Genomic DNA, 22,522 nt, shown 5'->3' with positions numbered 1-22,522 from the left:
AGCTCTCCTGGAGGCGGCCGTCAGGTGTTCATCAAAAGACAGCCGGTCATCCAGGGGAACGCCCAAATTGCGCACCCTCTCCATCGGGGCCAATGACTCGCTCCGACAGTCAGCCGCGGACTCAGCTGACTGTACCGAGATGCCGGCATCCACAGCCACTCTGTCTTGGAGGATTGAGCTTGAGCCTGTTTCTCCCCATCCAGACCCGTCGGCTTCCAAACACGGGACAGCACTTGATAGCTTCATTGGGGTGGCCGGTGTGGAAAAGTACAGCTGGGTGTCATCAGCGTACAGCTGGTACCTCACACGAAACCACTGATGATCTCACCCAGCGGCTTCATATAGATGTTGAACAGAAGGCGAGAGAATCGACCCCGCGGCACCCCACAAGTGAGGCGCGCGGGGTGACCTCTGCCCCGTCAACACCGTCTGCGACGGTCGGAGAGATAGGAGGAGAACCACCGATAAGCGGTGCCTCCACTCCCAATCCCCCAACCGCGCAGCAGGATACCATGGTCGATGGTATCGAAAGCCGCCGAGAGGTCTAATAGGACCAGGGCAGAGGAATAACCCCTGTCCCTGGCCCTCCAGAGATCATCCACCAACGCGACCAAAGCCGTCTCAGTGCTGTAACCAGGCCGGAAGCCGGACTGGAACGGGTCCAGATAGACAGTTTCCTCCAGGTGCAGGGGAAACTGATATGCCACCATACTCTCTACAACCTTCGCCGCGAAGCGAAGGTTGGAGACCGGACGATAATTACCTAAAACAGCGGGTCAGGAAGGCTTCTTGAGGAGGGCCTCACCACCGCCTCTTTCAAGGCGGCGGAAGGCTCCCTCCAACAAGGAAGCACTCGTAATCCCCTGGAGCCAGCCTCGTGTCACCTCCCGAGTGGCCAGCACCAGCCAGGAGGGGCACGGGTCCAGTAAACACGTGGTGGCATTCAATCTACCCAGCAACCTGTCCATGTCCTCGGGAGTCACAGGGTCAAACTCATCCCAAACAACATCACCAAGACCGCCCTCAGACGCCCCATCCGAATCGCCACAATTTTGGTCCAGACCGTCCTTAAGCTGAACGATTTTATCGTATAGATAACCGTTAAACTCCTCAGCACGTCCCTGCAACGGGTCATCCCGCTCCCCCTGGTGAAGGAGGGAGCGGGTCACCCGAAACAGGGCAGCTGGGCGGTTATCTGCCGACGCAATGAGGGAGGAGGCGTAGCAACGCCTCGCTTCCCTCAATGCCACTAGGTAGGTCCTAGTATAGGATCTAACTAGTGTCCGATCAGCCTCTGAGCGGCTGGACCTCCAGGAACTCTCTAGGCGTCTTCTCCGGCGTTTGTTGTATATTATATTTGTACCTTGCCTGTTGCATCTCCATATTGGCTGAACGAGGGAAATATCTTTTGTCCCCCATCTCTACCCTGCATCTCAGCAAGTGCAAATTGATTTTACCAATGAGTGAGCCATCTTTTCTACACCACAGCAAAAACGCCTCTTATCTAACTGTCATTCAGACTGAAAGTCTCCATGAAAAACAAGTGACAGAAGCAGAGCAATATTGGTTAGCGAGGAAATGGTCCTTCAGAAAAGCACCTGAAGTTCTCACCTGCCGGATCCCAAGATGGTAGGTGAGGATGCGGTCCACAGCATCAGGATTCATTTGGGTCCATTCCAGGCTGTAGGCATACACACGGGCTCTGTTCTGCCACAATGGATTGTAGGTGTCATAGTAGAATTCTGGAGCATATGCTTTGCCTACAGGTAATAAACAATTTGGTTTCAGAAAAAAATTATCATGTAATTTACAACTTTTTCACTGCAAAAACATATGGACTACAAATCTTGATCAGTGCAAAGCAATAGATGCAATCTACATAGATTTCTGTAAAGCCTTCGACTCAGTAGCACATGATAAACTTCTCCTAAAACTAATATCACACGGTATCTCAGGACCCCTCCACAATTGGATAACAGCTTTTCTATCAAACAGACAACGTGGTCAAAATTGGCAATGCTCTATCAAACCCTGTTCCTGTTAAAAGTGGCATTCCCCAAGGCAGCGTTCTTGGACCAACACTCTTCATATTATACATTAATGATCTCTGTGACCATATTACAAGTAATTGTGTTCTCTTTGCTGACGATGTCAAACTATTTAACACCACCAACAATACAGCTATCCTCCAAAAAGACCTGGACTTCTTATCTGAATGGTCTAAAACTTGGCAACTCAAAATCTCAATCAGCAAATGCTCAGTCTTACATATTTGAAAAAAGAACCTAAACACTAAGTACAAGCTTGATGGACATCACCTTACTGATGACCCCCACCCTGTTAAAGATCTTGGAGTTTTCATATCTAATGATCTAAGTGCCAAAGCCCACTGTAACTACATTGCAAAAAAGGCTTTAAAAGTTGTAAACCTAATCTTGCATAGCTTCTTCTCCAAAAACACTACACTACTAACCAGAGCATATAAAACATTTACTAGACCAATTCTTGAATACAGCTCGACTGTTTGGAACCCATACCACATTTCTGACATCAATACAATTGAACGTATCCAGAAATATTTTACAAGAAGAATACTCCACTCCTCCGAATACAACAAAATACCTTATGCCACCAGACTTGAAATCCTGGGTTTAGAAAATTTAGAACTATGCCGCCTTCAACATGACCTGAGTTTAACTCATAGAATCATCTATTACAATGTCCTTCCTGTCAAAGACTACTTCAGCTTCAATTGCAACAATACACGAGCACACAATAGATTTAAGTTTAATGTTAACCGCTCCAATCTTGACTGCAGAAAATATGACTTCAGTAACAGAGTTGTTAATGCTTGGAATACACTACCTGACTCTGTGTTCTCTTCCCAAAATCCCAAAAGCTTCAACCAAAAACTATCTACCATTGACCTCACCCCATTCCTAAGAGGTCTGTAAGGGGCGTGCATAAGAGCACAAGCGTGCCTACCGTTCCTGTCCTATTGTTTTCCTTCGTTATATCCAATTAATATAGTTATTACATACTCATACTCATATATATGCTTATGTGTTGTATAGTTGTTTCATGCTTATGCTTATATATACTGTGTGACAAAAATAAATAAAAAATAAAATAAAATGTACAAGTATAAGTCAAGAAGGGGAAGTACAAAGAATAACAACAAACATTTCTTTCAAGTTATGTGTTGAACAACTGCCAATATTCTCCCCAGCTGTTCTTACTTTGCCTTTGTCTGAATATCTGAAGCTGATTCTTCATTTCAATATTCAATAAAAACAAATTAAATATTCATAAAACAATATTCTCTTGCCAATTTTCCTTATGCAACAATATAGAAAAGCCCTGAGAGGAGATGAGGTCAACTGCTTACCAAGTCTGTCTTCTGCATCACATATTGTTCGACCAGATACATTTAGGAATCTCATAATGCAGCCGTAGAGAATAACCATTTTTTCCCATTGCTGCTTCCCAGCAGATGATATTTGTTAGCCTTCCCAGACAAACCAGAACAGGAGACAGGTCTACACATTAACAGAATTAGTTAATTCTGCTTTAGGGTAAGGCTACATTAACAGAAAGTACAAACTCCCTGCTGTCACTTTTAAATGCTTTATCCATTAGGGTGGCTCCTTCTTAAGTTTGTTTCTCTGGCCGGTAAGCCAGAGGCCTCCAATCTTTTGGGCTACAGGGCCTGCTTCTGTGGAAAGAGATTTTTCCATGGACCAGGGGGCGTGTTTCCCCATGCTGCCTACATCCCACACATGTGCAGATGGAGCTTGGCTCATTTGGCCCAGTTTCTGGCACACTGCAGACCAGTGCTTGTCCCAGGATTTGAGGACCCTATGTTAAGCCATAAGGGATGCGGTGGCTCAGTGGCTGAGCTTGCCAATCAAAAGGTCGGCAGTTCAGCGGTTCAAATCCCTAGTGCCGCATAATGGGGTGAGATCCCGTGACTTGTCCCAGCTTCTGCCAACCTAGCAGTTCGAAAGCATGTAAAAATGTAAGTAGAAAAATAGGGACCACCTTTGGTGGGAAGGCAACAGCTTCCCATGCACCTCTGGCATTTAGTCATGCTGGCCACATGACCACCAAGAAGTCTTCAGACAGCGCTGGCTCTTCAGCTTTGAAACGGAGATGAACACCACCCCCTAGAGTCAGGAACAACTAGCACATATATGCAAGGGAAACCTTTACCTTTTATGTTAAGTCACAATTGTTTCCTAAGCAGCATCTCTTTCTCTCATTTCCTAAGGTCACCCACACATTCCATTATATATTTAATGTACAAAGCCTATAACTCAGGAGGTAGCAAACAGCCATTCAAACTAGTAGCTATGGGTAGTTTGATCTTTGAATTTGTCCAGTTCTTTTCAGATACCTTCTAAATCTATATGCCTCGCCTTGGCAAATGCCAGTCCATCAAACCAAGGCAGCAAATCCATGGTAGCACCAAGTAACATCAGACAGTATGCAAAATATACCAGGAGTTGGGTGATCAATAATAACCTATGTTTTCTTAAGTTTAGGGATGGTACTGCTAAAGAAATGTCTACATAAAATAATATTTTGACGGGATAGCAAGAAAACACAGGATATGCATGAGTTGGAAGGTAAATGGCTGGAAAATCTGGTAACAATGGGCAAGTGAGAAGGAGAAAGGTGTAGGCGGCATAGACTTGAAGGGCAGTGGGAAGATCCATTACCAAAACAATGATCAGAAAAGTACAGCTTAAACCCAGTCCAAGAAACAAACTTCAGAAAATGTCTTAGATAGGCCCTCCCTAATTTACACAAAGGGGGACGGAGGGAAAAACATGCAAATTTGCAAAAATCTATAACTGTAACTATTCTAATAAAAATCGTTTTAGACTCATTTAGATTAATTTCTTAAGCTACTCTAAAGGGCTGACAACATGGGCAACAGTCAAGTCATGACATCAGTTAAGGCAGCTGTCATGATGACAGAAGAAGAATATAAAAGATGGAAGAAGAAGAAAGAAGGATGGAGGAATATAAGAAAGGGTTATTGGACAATCACATCTATTAATGCCAAAATTCAGTGGCAACATTTGGGGAGGAGGTTCTTAAAGGTTGCAACTAAGCCCTTTATTATTTTTGTATATAATTTTATTAAAAATGTTTTTAAAATATAAAAACTAGGAGAGGAGGTTCTAAAGGTTGCAATAAGCTCTTTATTATTTGTTTATATAATTTTATTAAAAATGTTTAAAAAGATAAAAAAAGGAAAAAGAAAATAGCAAAGAAAAAAGATACAAAGAAATAGTTTCTGATCTTCTTTACAGCAGTTATAAGTTCTGTGGGGTCCTTGGTGCTCTCTGAGCTTGATGGTTTCTTGCAGCTATTTCATTACCAAACTAAGTGACATCATCAGTACAGTTATAAGTTCATAAAACTTATCAGTTATAAGTCAAATTATAAATTTACCTCTTGCTCTGAAGAAGCTTCTTGAATGAGAAGTGAAATATTGTCAAAGAAAAACAAAGAAAGTCCAGTTGCCTCTTGAAAAAGCACCTTTGGGACAACCATGGCATGGATGACTGAGAATCTCCATAGACACTCTTGCTCTATGGCTACAGTGTAACTCTCTTTTTTTCCTATATTCTGTTGAATCCTCAAAACCATAAATCATACATTCATTTTTTTTTTCCTGGTTCACACAAAAAGCCTATAAGAGGTTTCCAGTCAGCAATAAATGTAGAAGGCATGAGTCTTTGCCAGATTTTACACTACATTAATTGCTGCTGGCTAACACAACTTTGTTTATGCGATCGGTACGAATTAAGAGTGATAGATTACAGACACATATTGGATGGACCATTTGGTGAAGAAAATTTGTGAGTTTAAAGGGGATTGGGAATGCATTTCCAAACTTTTACACAGACACTCTCTCTATATTGATTGATTGTTTTGGTAGGCCTTTTTGACTGAAAAGAAAGCTAAGCATGTTAGCAGTCAATCTGTCATGGTTGCCTCATTATGCAGTGCTGCCTGCAACCAGACAATAGTAAGGGAAGGGGGAGAGGGAAGAGATTGAAATATAAGGGAGGCCTGGGAAGGTCATTTGGAATGCAAGTGTGCCAACTGGAAGCCTGAGATGTTCCCAATATCTGAGGTCATCAGCTGGGAGCACCCGAGGCAGACAGACCATTCCCAAAACAAAGCGAGTGCAAATTATTGGTGGAAATTGAACAATAGGAGGTCCAGAGTAGGTGGGGTGATGAGAAAGAGTAAGTTTTCCTATGCTGTTTGCATGTGATATCATTAAAACTGGCTTTTCTACTTCTGTACCCATATGAAATATTCAGTAAAGTTATACTCTTGGTAAAAGAATGTCCCAGGAGTTTCTTTGGCTGCTGAGTTTCAGGAGAGATAAATGGCTCCATGAAATAGCAATAGCAAGAGTGCTTAGACATATGTACTGCTTCACAGCCCCCTCTAAGTGGTTTACAGAACTAGAATATTGCCCCCAACAATCTGGGTCTTCATCAAACTAATTGATATCAGATATATGGGTGGATACCTAAGCTACCTTTATATATATATATATGGACATGAGAACTTTTCTTCTCTCAGGAAACTCTGCTCCTGGTGTGAAAATATCATGGTCATGCTTGGCCTTGAATGGAGACCTACATGGCCATTTGTCAGCATAGGCAGGAGAACTTCAATTGCTATTTGCTTCAGAAGATATCTTATCTCTCTCTGGCATCTCACATTGATGATGAATGTGCAGTCTCCACAGGGCAAGGGAGAAAAAGCATCACATTCCTCAAGTAACGAAGCTGTCACCTGAACTGTCAGGAGAATCAATATGGAACAAAGTTGGTTGTGTTCAACAGAGTAATGCAAATGAAAGGCTGTGAGATGGGGGGTGAGGGAGAGAGAAACCTACATTTCTAAAAGAACCACGGAACCTGAAAGTGTTATACTCAACTAGGCAACCATGTCCCTTTGGGCCATTGTTTCTGATATATTTTCTTACCTAAACAGAGAAACAGAAGGATCACAGGTGGGCAAAAAAAGCAGTGAGAGTCGGAGTAACTTCCAACTTATTGCAGGCTTCCACACTAAGTTTCCTTGTGGGAAGCTGACAACACTGAAAGTCCTCCCCCTCCCACCTATGAATAATTACAATAACAGTCAAGTCTCTGAGTCCATTAGATGTTGATGAGTATAGAATAGAATAGAATTCTTGATTGGCCAAGTGTGATTGGACACACAAGGAATTTGTCTTCGGTGCATAAGCTCTCAGTGTACATAAAAGTTATAAGTGATGAATCATGATCATAGTTATTATAAATATATTCACCATGAATCATAAGATACAACACTTAGTGATAGTCATAGGATAAATAAGCAATCAAAACCCAATTCTACTTGGAATGGTGATTCACATCTCCCCATCTCGCAATCCTTTCATTTTATTTCTCTCTATCTCAGATAGTGATAATCTTAAAATGTACTGTACCTGAACATGTGATTGAAAACACATAATATCTGCATGCTAACTTTCCTAAGCATCTTGTTAGGAGTTCATTGCTGTTGTACCTCACTGCGGAGGTACAGAGAGATCTGAGGCTGGAGGACAGAAAGAGTTACCTTCAATAATATATCAGGATATTTTTACTTTTATGTTATTTTAGTTTCGTTCGCTTTCCACAGCGTTTCATTGCCTCTGTTCTATTCTTGATCAATCTCTATTAGTGATCTTCTCATCGTTCCCATCACCCATCTCCTTCCACTTATGACTGTATGACTGTAACTTTGTTGCTTGTATCCTTACGATTTATACTGATATTGATTGTTTCATGATTGCTTAATTGTAGCCTATGACTGTCATTAAGGGTTGTATCATTAAGTATTACATTTGTACCCTATGACTATCATTAAGTGTTGTATCATTAAGTATTACATTTGTACCCTATGACTATCATTTAGTGTTGCACCTTATGATTCTTGACGATTGTATCTTTTCTTTTATGTACACTGAGAGTTTATGCACCAAGACCAATTCCTTGTGTGTCCAATCACACTTGGCCAATAAAAAATTCTATTCTATTCTATTCTATTCTATTCTATTCTATTCTATTCTATTCTATTCTATTCTATTCTATTCTATTCTCTCTCCTATTTATCTGTATCTCCAATTTCTTAATTCATATATTTTTTTCCTATTTGCATTTGTTTTCATTGTCTATGCTGTTCCGCAAATATATAAAGGAGGGGAAAAAATGGAGAAAAAAGAGTTTCCTCGGTCTCCTTATTTAATCCATGAGTAAAATTTTAGTCACTTGAAGCTGGTCTCTCAGTCATTATAGTGTGAACTCTCTCCAAGAGCTCACAAAGTTCTTTCCCCCACTTGTACAGCTCTTTGGTATAGATGGGATGGGAACTTAAAAAAAAGTTTAATAGATGTTATGAGTGTTTGTTTAACACTCGATGCATTTGCCATAAATAGAGAGAGACATCCAGCAATTACCATGACAGGGTGCAATAGAGGAAATGAACTGAGGATGATATTCTAGCAGATGGCGGGAAACCATTACCTTCTCCTGATGGATAAGAAGCTTCTAGTCTCAAAGCCTCGTTTGTTCCCGTAATTACCAATTTGGTGAAGAATCTGCAGGCGGAGAAATAAGGCTCTACTGTTTATGTGTTTGTCTGTTAAATGGCTCAGGGAAGGTATAGCATTTGCATACGGAGACACACTCGGTAAGAAAGATATGACTAGGTTCTATGGAGAATAAGTCTTGGCCCATTTTTTTTTCCCTCTCCAGGCTTTCAAAACCTGAGCTTGGAAGAGAATAATCTTTAAGGATACACAGCCTTTTCTGGGTATGTTCCAGGGTGCAGCTTAATTCAAGAGAAGAAGTGAGAATTCAGGAAGTATTGGCTACAATGCCTCTGAGACACCTTCATGTTTAGAGGCATCCTGACTTCGTGTCAGATGTATTGATAGTCTGCTGTAGAAGCATGATATTCAGGAAGTGAAATGGGAAAGAGTCAACCAGAACTTCCTCTAGAGCTTAAGGATTTCATTGTCTTGCAGTAAGCACAATAAATTGCTTCCCTTCTTCATGTTCAAGGTAGAGCATCCAAGGCTAACCAGGTTTCTCTGGCACTTGACACAATACGTTCTCCTTCCCTGTCAGTACAAGTACAGTAATTGACAATTGGCTATCTCTTTATAGCATCTGCTATGAAAACTTCACCTTGACCAATGAAAGGACTGGCCCTTTTCATTCTCATGGATAACGGTACAGGTCACGTCTCACGTGACCAACTTAATAAGAAGTCACAGTGCCCAGAAGCATGGTTCTTCAGATGTTTTTCAGTATGGGTATGGCAAAATGAATATCACCCAGACTGGGTGGCTTCTGGCAGCTGCTTCATCTGACAGTTTAGTTGATCCTGACCAATTAGAGACATCATGAATAAATTGGTGCACCTGTTAACAGAATTGTGGGAATTTAGGTCTGGAGCATTTGGAGAACATCAGGATAAGGAACATATTTGCAGGGGATAGTCCCAAAGACTCAGAAAGCATGGAAGTAGATTAGAAATTAAAGGAAGAATAGCAAATGTAAAACCTCATCTCTCTTTTTTTCAAGTGGGACACTGATAGGAATTCCCTTCATAAGGTTAAATAGCTTGTCAGTGTGTGTTGATGAGCCCCAAAAGCTGGTTTTGAGACCCAGAGGGCTAATATCCTGGAAAGTGGAAACTATTCTAAAAAGGATTATAAGCCTTTCTTTTACGAGTTCCTGTCCTTGCTATATATTTGTTTGGCTTTCTGTGTAAAACCTTCATGGTGGCCAATATACATCTAAGGCTTGCTTTCAAAGGCAGAACTGCTCAATAGAAGGTTGCTGTGATCTGCTAATTGCTATCTTGGAGATGTGGAAAAATTTATGGCTGTCTTTCCTCTAATGTTACTTTCCTTCTTTATGAAAGCAAGTACTCAATTTATAGATCCTAAGCACACTGTCTTTAGCCAATAAGCTATCACCAGTTGCAGCTGGTCTGAAATATGCTATTTAACTCATTGCCCATTATTGTACAATATATATTTTATAAAGAGGAATAGAATTTAGAATAGAATAGAGCTGAAAGGAACCTTGGAAGTCTACTAGTCCAGCCCCCTACTCAAGCAGGAGAACCTATAAAATCTCAGACAAGTGACAGTCCTGTCTCTTCATAAAAGCCTCCAGTGATGGAGCACCCATGAATTCTGGAGGCAAGCTCTTCCACTAGTTAACTGTCAGGAAGTTTCTCCTTAATTCCAGGTTGCTTCTCTCTTTGATCAATTTCCAACCATTATTTTTTTTATTGTTTTAATGTGATACACAATCTGACACACACACAACACACAACATATAAATATTTCCCGGTTTCTTGTCCTGCCCTCTGGTGCTTTGGAGAATACTTTGACACCCCCCTCCCTTCTTTGTGGCAACTCCTCAAATATTGAAATACTGACATGAAATATCATGTCACCCCTAATTCTTTTCTTTAGACTAGCCAGACCCACAATCTGCAGCCATTCTTCATATCGTTTAGTCTCCAGGCCCTCTAGGACAGCGGTTCTCAACCTGTGGGTCGGGACCCCCTTGGGGGTTGAATGATGATTTGCCAGGGGTCGCCTAAGACCATCGGAAATATGGGAAGTATACTTGTGAGTTGAAGAATCGTGCTCCAATGGTTGACTTCACAAGCCAGCTGCAGACTCTTCAAATCGCTAGCCGAATTCGGCTTCAGGCATGATCAATTAAAAAAGAGAGAAATCTTTGCTCTGATGTCTCCCTCTCAAGCCAGCTGCAATCACTCCCAATCGCTAGCCTAATCTGGCTTCAGGCGCAATAAACTTAATAGGGGAGGAGTCTCTGCTTTAATGCCTCCGTCCTCAAGGCAATCGCAAACAGTTCAGATCGCTAGCCAATATGGCTTTAGGCGCAATAAATTCAAAACGAAAATAATTTTACGGTTGGTGTTAGATTCGGGCAATAACGAGGCAGGAGACCAGATGAATAACAACAGCTCTTTAGTTTATAGTGAACCCAGCAACCAACAACGGAAAAACCCCTCTTTATATACAGTTCAGTCGGAGGCTTCAGCCAATCAGCAACGTGCTATTTCCCGCTGTAATTTCCCTCCAAAACTCTTAAAGATACATTACACTCCTTCCCTCCCAGAAAACATTTTACCCCTATTTACATCAAATTAGCATCTTATTTCTCTACGTAGTCACGCAAGTAGACTGGGCGTCTCCTAACTCTTTCGGACCTGCGCAATTCATTCTCTGGGAGTGAGTCGAGCTGGCCGGAGGGACTGTTTGTTCCTCTCAGCTCCTCCTCTAGGCCATCCGGCCCTGGATTATTTGCAGAGTCGTCCCTGCTTTCTTCAGGAGGGACCGGTTGGTGTCGCTGGACCTCATCGAACTCAGATAAGTCCCGCGTTTGCCCCGGGTTTGAGTTAGCTGTGGATTCAAACATTGGATAGTCAGGGCCTGTTTCGTCTGTTTCTGGATTTTTGGTTGTTCTTTTCCTTAATTGGTCTATGTGGCGCTTCCAAACCCGGCCATCCTCTATCTCAACCAGATACAATTTGGGTCCGTTGTTTCAAGGATTGTCCCTTTACCCAATTTGGGCCTTCTCCGTAATTGTGTGCCCATACTGGACTTCCCACTGTCATTTCTCTTGTTTTACCGTTTGTCCCTTTGTACCCGTCTGGGGTGTAGTTTGGGTTTAACCGGTCTAATGGGCACCTAAGCTTCCTCCCCATCAGTAGCTCTGCTGGGCTGCGGCCAGTTGCTACACAGGGGGTTCTGTGTTGTACTGCTAGGAAGGTGTCAATTTTTAATTGCCAATCGCCTGGCCTGATTCTGGACAATGCTTCCTTTGCACTCCGAACGAAACGTTCTGCAAGGCCGTTCGTCGCAGGGTGGAAAGGCGCCGAGAGGACATGCCGGATGCCCTCTTCCGCCAAGTACCCCTCAAATAGGGTCGCTGTGAATTGCGGACCGTTGTCGGAAACTAGGGTGTCGGGTAACCCGTGGGTTACAAATAGGCGCCGAAGGACTGAGATTACGGCCTCGGCTGTCATGGATCTCATAAGAATGATTTCCAGCCATTTGGAATAGGCATCGACTACCACTAGGAATGTTTGCCCATGGAAGGGGCCGGCAAAATCGATGTGGATCCTAGACCATGGGCCCTGGGGTTTCTCCCACTCTCGAGTTGGGGCCGTTGGTGGTAGTGGTCTGGACTCCTGGCAGGCTTGGCATTTTCCTACCCTGTCACTAATCTCCGTGTCCATCAAGGGCCACCACACATAGCTCCTTGCTAAACCCTTCATTCTCACGATCCCAGGGTGGCCCTCGTGCAGGAGTTCCAAAACTTTTTTCCGCAATTTCTCCGGGATCACCACTCTATCCCCCCAGAGCAAACACCCTCCTTGAGCCGACAACTCCCCGCGTTTCTTTACATATTCCTTAAACCGCTCGAAGTCACGACCAAATACATATTCATGGAACTTCTTTACCCCGGAGACTATGGCCAAGGCTTCTCTATCTAGCTGGCTATAGTTTCTTTCAGCCGATGACATTGTTCGGGAGTAAAATGCTATAGGGGCTTCTGTGCCATTTGGTAACCTGTGGCTGAGCACAGCCCCCACCCCGTAGGGAGATGCATCACAAACTAACACCAATGGCAGCGTGCCATTGTATTGAATCAGTAGGCTATCGCTAGACAGAAGGTTTTTTACTGCTTCGAATGCCCTAGCTTCCGCCTTTCCCCAAGACCACACAGCTGTCTTTGTTAGTAATTTATGTAGCGGTTTGGCTATGGTCGCCTTATTTTTCAAAAATACCGCGTAAAAGTTGACCAGACCTAAGAATGCCTGTAACTCCGTTTTGTTTTGGGGAGCTGGGGCCTTCCTGATTGCCCTAACCTTGCTCTCAGTGGGGTGGATTCCTTCCCTGTCTATCCGATAGCCCAGGAATTCCACGGATCCTACCCCGATCTGGCATTTATTCAGTTTGACTTTGAGACCGGCGGACCGGAAAATGCTCAAAACTTTTCTCAGCCGTACCCCTAAGTCTTCTAGATTGTCGGCGGATACCAGTACGTCATCAAAGTACGGTACCACCCCGGGGAGTCCCTGCAATAGCCGCTCCATTAGGTTCTGAAATAACCCTGGAGCCACACTAACCCCAAACTGTAACCGGGTGCATTTAAAAGCACCCCTGTGCGTTACGATTGTTTGTGCTTCGGCCGTGCTGCTATCTACGGGTAACTGCTGATAGGCTTGGGCCAAGTCTAGCTTGGCGAAAACCTGGCCTTGCCCCAAAGAGTGCAGTAAGTGTTGTACTACTGGGACGGGGTAGGCACTCTTCTGCAACGCTTTATTAAGCGTTGCCTTGTAGTCAGCACAAATCCGGACCGACCCGTCCGGTTTGATTGGGGTGACTATGGGTGTCTCCCACTTCGCATGGTCAACTGGCACTAGTATTCCCTGGCTTACTAGTTTGTCCAGCTCCCGGTCAATTTTGGGCTTTAGGGCGAACGGAACCCTCCTAGCCTTTAACCGGATAGGGGCAACCTGTGGGTCAAGGTTAAAGGAGATCGGGGTCCCTTCGTACTTGCCCAAACAGTCTTTGAAGACGTCCCCGAACTCCTTCATTAGTTCGTCTTTTAGGTCGACGTCGTTTCGGAAGACTCCGGTCACTCCCATGCCCAATGCGCGGAACCAGTCCAGTCCCAACAAACTCGGCAAGGTTCCGTCGACCACGGTGATGGGCAGGGTCTTCTTGTGCTGTCCATACTTGACTTGGACAGACGTTACTCCTCGGACGGGGATGCGATTTCCTTGGTAATCTTGTACCCTTAGTTTCTGTGGTTGCAGCTTGCGCTTCGCGATGGCGGGCAAGTCTTTCACGAGTGTCCCAGGACATGATCGTGATCGATGAACCGTGTCCACTTCCATTCGCACGGCACCCCTTCAATGTGTGTTTTAGTAAAATCTTTTTCAAGGCGCGTGGCTGCTTGACCCACTCTCACGGCAGTCTGATTAAACGCGCCTTTTTGAATCGACCAATCACGGGCCGCCGCGTTCCAGCGCTCTGATTGGTCGGTTTGAATTTTTGGCGGGAAGGTTGGGGCGCTCGACAGGCCTGCGCTATGTGCCCCTTCCTTTCGCACCGCCGACAAGTCGCATCCTTAAACTTGCAGTATTGTCGTTGGTGTTGTCCCCCGCAACTCGCGCAGTCGCCCCGGTCTTCTTTCTCTGGCCTCCCGGTGTGGAAGACTTCTTCCTCTTCCTCGTCGGCCTGGACTTCCTCATTGTGGACCGGGGTTGTTTTCACCCCAGTCCCTGGCGCGATCGGTGTTTGCAGGGTTTCTGCCGCTTGGGTGGACATCTCATGAGCCCTGGCCTCGTCCAAGGCGACTGCCAGTGTTAGGTTGCTTCTGGACAGCAGCCGCCGTCGCAATCGGATGTCTCTGACCCCGCAAATGAGTTGGTCGAGTAATGCGTCTTCCAAGTCTCGATATTCGCAATGGTTAGCGGCTTTTCTCAGCGCTGCCATGTACACACGAATCGATTCGCCCTCTCGTTGCATCCGTTGCCGTAATTCAAACCTTTGAACGAATTTTGAGGCGTCGGTGCGTAGTGAGCCGAAGGCGGTCTGCAGGGTTTGCCACGGTACCGACTGTACCGGCGTTGGCTCAGCGACTCTGCGGTGTCGAAAACTTCCGAACCGCAGTGGCTTAGGAAGCACGCTCTCTTCCTGTTGTCGGAGACTCCTGGAGTTCGTTGCTTGAGGAAGCACTCAAACGAGCCATGTATGACCCCATTTTCTTTAGCTGGGTCGAATGGCGCTGGCGGTGTGTAGCTGGACATCGCTGCTATCCGCCCTTATTTTGCTGGGTTCGTATTCCTGGTTAGCTCAGCTCTTTCCTGGCGCTCTTTTGCCTCGAGATCCCACCTTCGCGCCAGTGTTAGATTCGGGCAATAACGAGGCAGGAGACCAGATGAATAACAACAGCTCTTTAGTTTATAGTGAACCCAGCAACCAACAATGGAAAAACCCCTCTTTATATACAGTTCAGTCGGAGGCTTCAGCCAATCAGCAACGTGCTATTTCCGCTCTAATTTCCTCCAAAACTCTTAAAGATACATTACAGTTGGGGGTCGCCACATCATGGGAATTGTATTAAAGGGGTCGCCACATCATGGGAATTGTATTAAAGGGGTCGCAGCACTATAAAGGTTGAGAACCACTGCTCTAGGAGATAATAAATGAAACTGCTGTTTCTGTTTTGTTGCTTAGATGCTGGGGTGGGTGGCGAAAACCTGGCCTTGCCCCAAAGAGTGCAGTAAGTGTTGTACTACTGGGACGGGTAGGCACTCTTCTGCAACGCTTTATTAAGCGTTGCCTTGTAGTCAGCACAACCGGACCGACCCATCCGGTTTGATTGGGGTGACTATGGGTGTCTCCCACTTCGCATGGTCAACTGGCACTAGTATTCCCTGGCTTACTAGTTTGTCCAGCTCCCGGTCAATTTTGGGCTTTAGGGCGAACGGAACCCTCCTAGCCTTTAACCGGATAGGGGCAACCTGTGGGTCAAGGTTAAAGGAGATCGGGGTCCCCTCGTACTTGCCCAAACAGTCTTTGAAGACGTCCCCGAACTCCTTCATTAGTTCGCCTTTAGGTCGACGTCGTTTCGAAGACTCCGGTCACTCCCATGCCCAATGCCCGGAACCAGTCCAGTCCCAACAAGCTCGGCAAGGTTCCGTCGACCACGGTGATGGGCAGGGTCTTCTTGTGCTGTCCATACTTGACTTGGACAGACGTTACCCCTCGGACGGGGATGCGATTTCCTTGGTAATCTTGTACCCTTAGTTTCTGTGGTTGCAGCTTGCGCTTCGCGATGGCGGGCAAGTCTTTCACGAGAGTGTCCCAGGACATGATCGTGATCGATGAACCGGTGTCCACTTCCATTCGGCACGGCACCCCTTCAATGTGTGTTTTAGTAAAAATCTTTTTTAAAAGGCGCGTGGCTGCTTGACCCACTCTCACGGCAGTCTGATTAAACTTCGTGCCTTTTTTGAATCGACCAATCACGGGCCGCTTCGCCGTTCCCGCGCTCTGATTGGTCGGTTTGAATTTTTGGCGGGAAGGTTGGGGCGCTCGACAGGCCTGCGCTATGTGCCCCTTCCTTTCGCACCGCCGACAAGTCGCATCCTTAAACTTGCAGTATTGTCGTTGGTGTTGTCCCCCGCAACTCGCGCAGTCGCCCCGGTCTTCTTTCTCTGGCCTCCCGGTGTGGAAGACTTCTTCCTCTTCCTCGTCGGCCTGGACTTCCTCATTGTGGACCGGGGTTGTTTTCACCCCAGTCCCTGGCGCGATCGGTGTTTGCAGGGTTTCTGCCGCTTGGGTGGACATCTCATGAGCCCTGGCCTCGTCCAAGGCGACTGCCAGTGTTAGGTTGCTTCTGGACAGCAGCCGCCGTCGCAATCGGATGTCTCTGACCCCGCAAATGAGTTGGTCGAGTAATGCGTCTTCCAAGTCTCGATATTCGCAATGGTTAGCGGCTTTTCTCAGCGCTGCCATGTACACACGAATCGATTCGCCCTCTCGTTGCATCCGTTGCCGTAATTCAAACCTTTGAACGAATTTTGAGGACGTCGGTGCGTAGTGAGCCGAAGGCGGTCTGCAGGGTTTGCCACGGTACCGACTGTACCGGCGTTGGCTCAGCGACTCTGCGGTGTCGAAAACTTCCGAACCGCAGTGGCTTAGGAAGCACGCTCTCTTCCTGTTGTCGGAGACTCCTGGAATTCGTTGCTTGAGGAAGCACTCGAAACGAGCCATGTATGACCCCCATTTTTCTTTAGCTGGGTCGAATGGCGCTGGCGGTGTGTAGCTGGACATCGCTGCTATCCGCCCTTATTTTGCTGGGTTCGTGTATTCCTGGTTAGCTCAGCTCTTTCCTGGCGCTCTTTTGCCTCGAGATCCCACCTTCGCGCCAGTGTTAGATTCGGGCAATAACGAGGCAGGAGACCAGATGAATAACAACAGCTCTTTAGTTTATAGTGAACCCAGCAACCAACAATGGAAAAACCCCTCTTTATATACAGTTCAGTCGGAGGCTTCAGCCAATCAGCAACGTGCTATTTCCCGCTCTAATTTCCCTCCAAAACTCTTAAAGATACATTACAGTTGGGGGTCGGCACATCATGGGGAATTGTATTAAAGGGGTCGCCACATCATGGGGAATTGTATTAAAGGGGTCGCAGCACTATAAAGGTTGAGAACCACTGCTCTAGGAGATAATAAATGAAACTGCTGTTTCTGTTTTTGTTGCTTAGATGCTGGGGGTGGGTGGGGAGGAAATTCATACTTCCAGATTATCTGCAGAAAGAATGATTTCTGTATCTCTAGGCTCAATTTAGGAGAATAATTAAGACTGAAAATTAGATTTAGTTTTCAGCAACTGTATATTTTTTGCACTACCAATTTTCTTATTATTTAATATAACATACACATAATGGAAGCTCTTCTGTAAAAATAGTAACTAGGTATGGATCACCTTTCTTTAATTCTCTCTCTCTCTCTCTCTCTTTCTACCTTTCTTACTTTAAGTGATCTGTAACAACTGAAGTATGAAGTTCATGTAAAACACAAAAGACATGTAATATTCAGGGTCAAAGCTAAGCAAATGTGACGCCTGCTGGCTGACAAGGAGAAAAACACGAACTGTGCTACCTTTTTTCTGACTCTTTTACCACCAGTCCATCCTTTTGAGGCAACACATTGTCAGATTTGTCACTCGTTCTCTTCCCTCTCTGTCATTCTCTCTTATTTCTGGAGCTTATATCGACATCTTATTTTCTGAAAGATGTCAGCACACTTGTAACATTTACACCTTACTGACTTTACACCGTCAGTAAGACAGATGCTGCAATGTCATCACTCACTCACTCACTTCATAATTAGCTTTATACCATACTTAGTCTGGATTCAAGTCTATATGAAAAAGTGCATATATGGACTGTATCTGGGGAAATAGTATTTTGCACAACTGCATCATTCCATTTTTCATACAGGTACGCACAGAAAATTGTTCAAGCTCAGCAAATATCCACACACACACAAAAATAATAGACTAGAGAATACAATGGAACAGAGGCACAATATTTTAAAGGGGAAAATGCACTCATCAGAAAAAGTCGCTACAACTATACATATTTATAAGAAATGCACATAAAACCACACAGATTTTCGGGCAGATTATTTTCTGAGGAAGTTGCCATTGAAATACACCTATGGTTGAAAAAAAAGGACAACTGGCAAACTGAGGACAAACTGAGAGCGTAGCTGATAGAGATTTACCCATCTCTAGCTGGCTCTGTGTATCTCCTCCAACAAGCAAGAGATTTATTTGTATTTTTTTACTTTTTGGAGAAGAAAGTGTAGCAGGCTATTTACAGTGAACTTGATGGCCACCTGTACAAATTGTACAAATGTTGGTACTAACAAATTCTGGGCATATATGTTTTCCACTTGTTCATCAATCACCTTTCTTTCCAGTCCTGTTATCTTCTTATTTGTTCTGCTCTGACATATTCCAAGTCATCAGTACCATTCCTAACATGTTGTATCTAGAACTGGATGCTGTATTCCAAGTATGAGTTGATCAAGGCAGAAGAGAGGACTATACTAACTTATCTTGATCTTGGCACTTTTTGTACTATCTTCTCCAACTTGCTATGCCTGTGTACACACACACACACACACACACACTCTCTCTCTCACACACACACACAGTGTGTGTATCTGCCTTGGCTGACCCACTATCAGTGGCCCTTTGGGAGCCTGACAGAGAAGTTTGGTAGGGGTGATGCCCAAGACCCATTCGCAACTGTTCCTGTTAGGAAGGGCAACACAGTACCTCATAGATCAGACCAACTGGCAGCAGTTCTCTGCTTTTTCAAAGAAAGGGTGGGCTGCACCTCTGTGCTTTGTATTAGAAGCAACCTAAAATGGTGGGGGTGGGGAGGCAAACAAAATGCATAAGATTTTTCTCTGGATGGATGGCAGGGAAAAACCATATCAGTTTGCCTTCTCATAATTCTGTGGCTGGCCAGGCCCATTCTGATAACTACTGTGTGAGGTCCTCTCACTTAGCCAGGAAAAACCAAAAATGTACAAGTACAGGTTAGGCAAAACCTGGCTCAAAAACAGTAACTGTGAGAGGGACCTTGGAGTCCTAGGGGACAATTACTTAAACCTGAGCCAGCAGTGTGCAGTAGCAGCCAAAAAAGCTAATGCAATCCTTGTTTGTATAATCAGATGCATAGAATCAAAATCACATGAAATATTAGTACCGCTTCATAAAGCTGGAATACTGCATCCAGTTTTGGTCACCTGATTACAAAAATGGTTATTGAGACTTTGGAAAAAGTGCAAAGAAAAGCATCAATGGTTAAAGGCTTGGAGATTAAAACATATGAAGATCTGTTGCAGGATTTGGGTTTGTCTAGTATAGAGAAAAGAAGGACAAGATACTGACATGATAGCAGTATTCCAGTTTTTGAGAGGTTGCCACAAAGAGAAAGGGGTGAATTTGTTTACCAAAGCATTTGCAGGCAGGACAAGAAACAATGGATGGAAACAAATCAAGGAGAGAAGCAACCTGGAACTAAGGAGAAACTTCCTAACAGTGAGGACAATTAACCAGTGGAACAGCTTGTGGTCAGAAGTTGTAGGTGCTTTTTAAGGTTTTTAAGAAGAGACTGGACAGTCACTTCTCTGAAATGGTATAGGTTCCATTTGTGCAGGGGGTTGGACCAGGGGTGAAATCTAAAAATTTTCCCTACCGGTTCTGTGGGTGTGGCTTAATTGGTGGGTGTGGCTTGGTGGTCAGATGACTGAGTGGGCATGGCCAATAACAATAAATAATAAAAATAATAAACGAAGTATAAAAAACAATAAGAGGTATCAAAAACCAAGTTTCACACTTTACACACACACAACACAACACAACACAACTGACTCACACACAATGTAAAAACAGCTGCACTTCAAACTTCAGCCACAAAAAGCTCAAAAACCAACTTTCACACTTTACACATACACAACTCACACACACTCACAAAATGCCATATACAGCTTTCTGAGATTTTGTGTGTTTGTGTAGTTAGAGTGAAACACTACAGAAACACCCCAAATCTCAGAAAGCTGCACAAATATTTTATTTTATTATTTTATTTTATTTTATTGTGGACTTCAAATCCCAGAGTTCCTCAGCCAGCAAAGCAGGAAGTCAAAGCAAGCTTTTTTTTTTCTTCAGTAGCTGAAGAAAACATGCCGGTTGCCAGCCCAAAAGAGCAGTAATTATAGGTAAGTGAGGAGGGACAATTGGCTGGGCTTGGGGGGGGGGGCTCTTGTAAGTGGGGGCTGTTAAAAAGTGAGTTTAAAAACCTGTGAGGATCAGGAAACTCCTCTGGGATCGCCAGAGGAGGCTTTTAAAACCTCCAGTTTTTTTCTTTTTTCTTTTCCCCTTCGGCTGAAGGATTTTTTTAAAAAAAAAACTTTTAAAGTGTTCTGATGATCTCTGCTCAGCCCCGCGATCATCAGAGGTTTTTTTTACTGTTCAAGGCATGTTTCAGCTGAAGAAAAACTTTTAAAAGTAAAAAAACCAAACCTCTGCTGATGGTGCATCTCAGCAGAGGCAGGGGGGCGGGGCCAGGGATTTTTGCTACCGGTCCTCCGAACCAGCAGCTGCCATCGCTACCTAATCGGGGGAGCCAGTGCAAACTGGGAGCATTTCACCCCTGGGTTGGACTAGAACAGGGATCTCCAACCTTAGTAACTTTAAGATTTGTGGACTTCAACTCCCAGAGTTCCTCATCTAGCAAAGCTGGCTGAGGAACTCTGGGAGTTGAAGTCTACAAGCCTTAAAGTTACTAAGGTTGGAGACCACTAGAAGACCTCCAAGGTCCCTTCCAGCTCTATTCTGATTGATTGATTCATAAGAATGTTCCCACCTCTTCTTAAAATTCCAAAAGTGCTCATATTTCTTTGTGTAATGAATCTCCAAGAAGAGATCGGGTAGGCCTCGAAATGATAGGAAAGCAGGCTAAAATAAGAAAACCTATGAAAACCTTCCCTTCTATTTTCACAGCAATCTCCAGCCTTTCGAGCACCGCCCACTACGCCCCAGGGAAGGAGAGCATTTTTTTCTTCTAGCTTAGAAAAACAAACAAGCCCAGCTGTTTCTTTGCTTGCTTGTTTGTTTAAAGAACAGACAGGCCTTCTCCCTGCAGTAAATCGCCTCTCCCTGATCTTTTTTTTTTTTTGCATTTGAAAACCTGTCCTCTTAGCACTTACAGGGCTAAAGGAAAGGTATGGTAAAATAGTTTAAAAACCTGTGAGGATCAGGAAACTCCTCTGGGATCGCCAGAGGAGGCTTTTAAAACCTCCAGTTTTTTTCTTTTTTCTTTTCCCCTTCGGCTGAAGGATTTTTTTAAAAAAAAAACTTTTAAAGTGTTCTGATGATCTCTGCTCAGCCCCGCGATCATCAGAGGTTTTTTTTACTGTTCAAGGCATGTTTCAGCTGAAGAAAAACTTTTAAAAGTAAAAAAACCAAACCTCTGCTGATGGTGCATCTCAGCAGAGGCAGGGGGGCGGGGCCAGGGATTTTTGCTACCGGTCCTCCGAACCAGCAGCTGCCATCGCTACCTAATCGGGGGAGCCAGTGCAAACTGGGAGCATTTCACCCCTGGGTTGGACTAGAACAGGGATCTCCAACCTTAGTAACTTTAAGATTTGTGGACTTCAACTCCCAGAGTTCCTCAACTAGCAAAGCTGGCTGAGGAACTCTGGGAGTTGAAGTCTACAAGCCTTAAAGTTACTAAGGTTGGAGACCACTAGAAGACCTCCAAGGTCCCTTCCAGCTCTATTCTGATTGATTGATTCATAAGAATGTTCCCACCTCTTCTTAAAATTCCAAAAGTGCTCATATTTCTTTGTGTAATGAATCTCCAAGAAGAGATCGGGTAGGCCTCGAAATGATAGGAAAGCAGGCTAAAATAAGAAAACCTATGAAAACCTTCCCTTCTATTTTCACAGCAATCTCCAGCCTTTCGAGCACCGCCCACTACGCCCCAGGGAAGGAGAGCATTTTTTTCTTCTAGCTTAGAAAAACAAACAAGCCCAGCTGTTTCTTTGCTTGCTTGTTTGTTTAAAGAACAGACAGGCCTTCTCCCTGCAGTAAATCGCCTCTCCCTGATCTTTTTTTTTTTTTGCATTTGAAAACCTGTCCTCTTAGCACTTACAGGGCTAAAGGAAAGGTATGGTAAAATAGTTTAAAAACCTGTGAGGATCAGGAAACTCCTCTGGGATCGCCAGAGGAGGCTTTTAAAAACCTCCAGTTTTTTCTTTTTCTTTTCCTTCGGCTGAAGGATTTTTAAAAAACTTTTA

The 22,522-nt window shown here is 44.3% G+C and overlaps 1 protein-coding gene across 2 annotated transcripts in view; it reads right to left on the bottom strand.

The window, feature by feature from the left end:
- MDGA2 (MAM domain containing glycosylphosphatidylinositol anchor 2) overlaps positions 1 to 22,522 on the bottom strand; it is a 732,231-nt gene that overhangs the window by 124,617 nt on the left and 585,092 nt on the right. For both annotated transcript variants that reach the window (XM_058163141.1, XM_058163142.1), the window contains one exon: positions 1,612 to 1,760. In XM_058163141.1, coding sequence (XP_058019124.1) covers positions 1,612 to 1,760 — 149 coding nt within the window. The remainder of the gene's footprint in view (positions 1 to 1,611; positions 1,761 to 22,522) is intronic.

The sequence above is a fragment of the Ahaetulla prasina genome, chromosome 1 (assembly GCF_028640845.1).
Source record: "Ahaetulla prasina isolate Xishuangbanna chromosome 1, ASM2864084v1, whole genome shotgun sequence".
Taxonomy (NCBI): domain Eukaryota; kingdom Metazoa; phylum Chordata; class Lepidosauria; order Squamata; family Colubridae; genus Ahaetulla; species Ahaetulla prasina.
The sequence above is the reverse complement of the archived record's forward strand: the minus strand, read 5'-3'. Positions and strand labels throughout refer to the sequence as shown.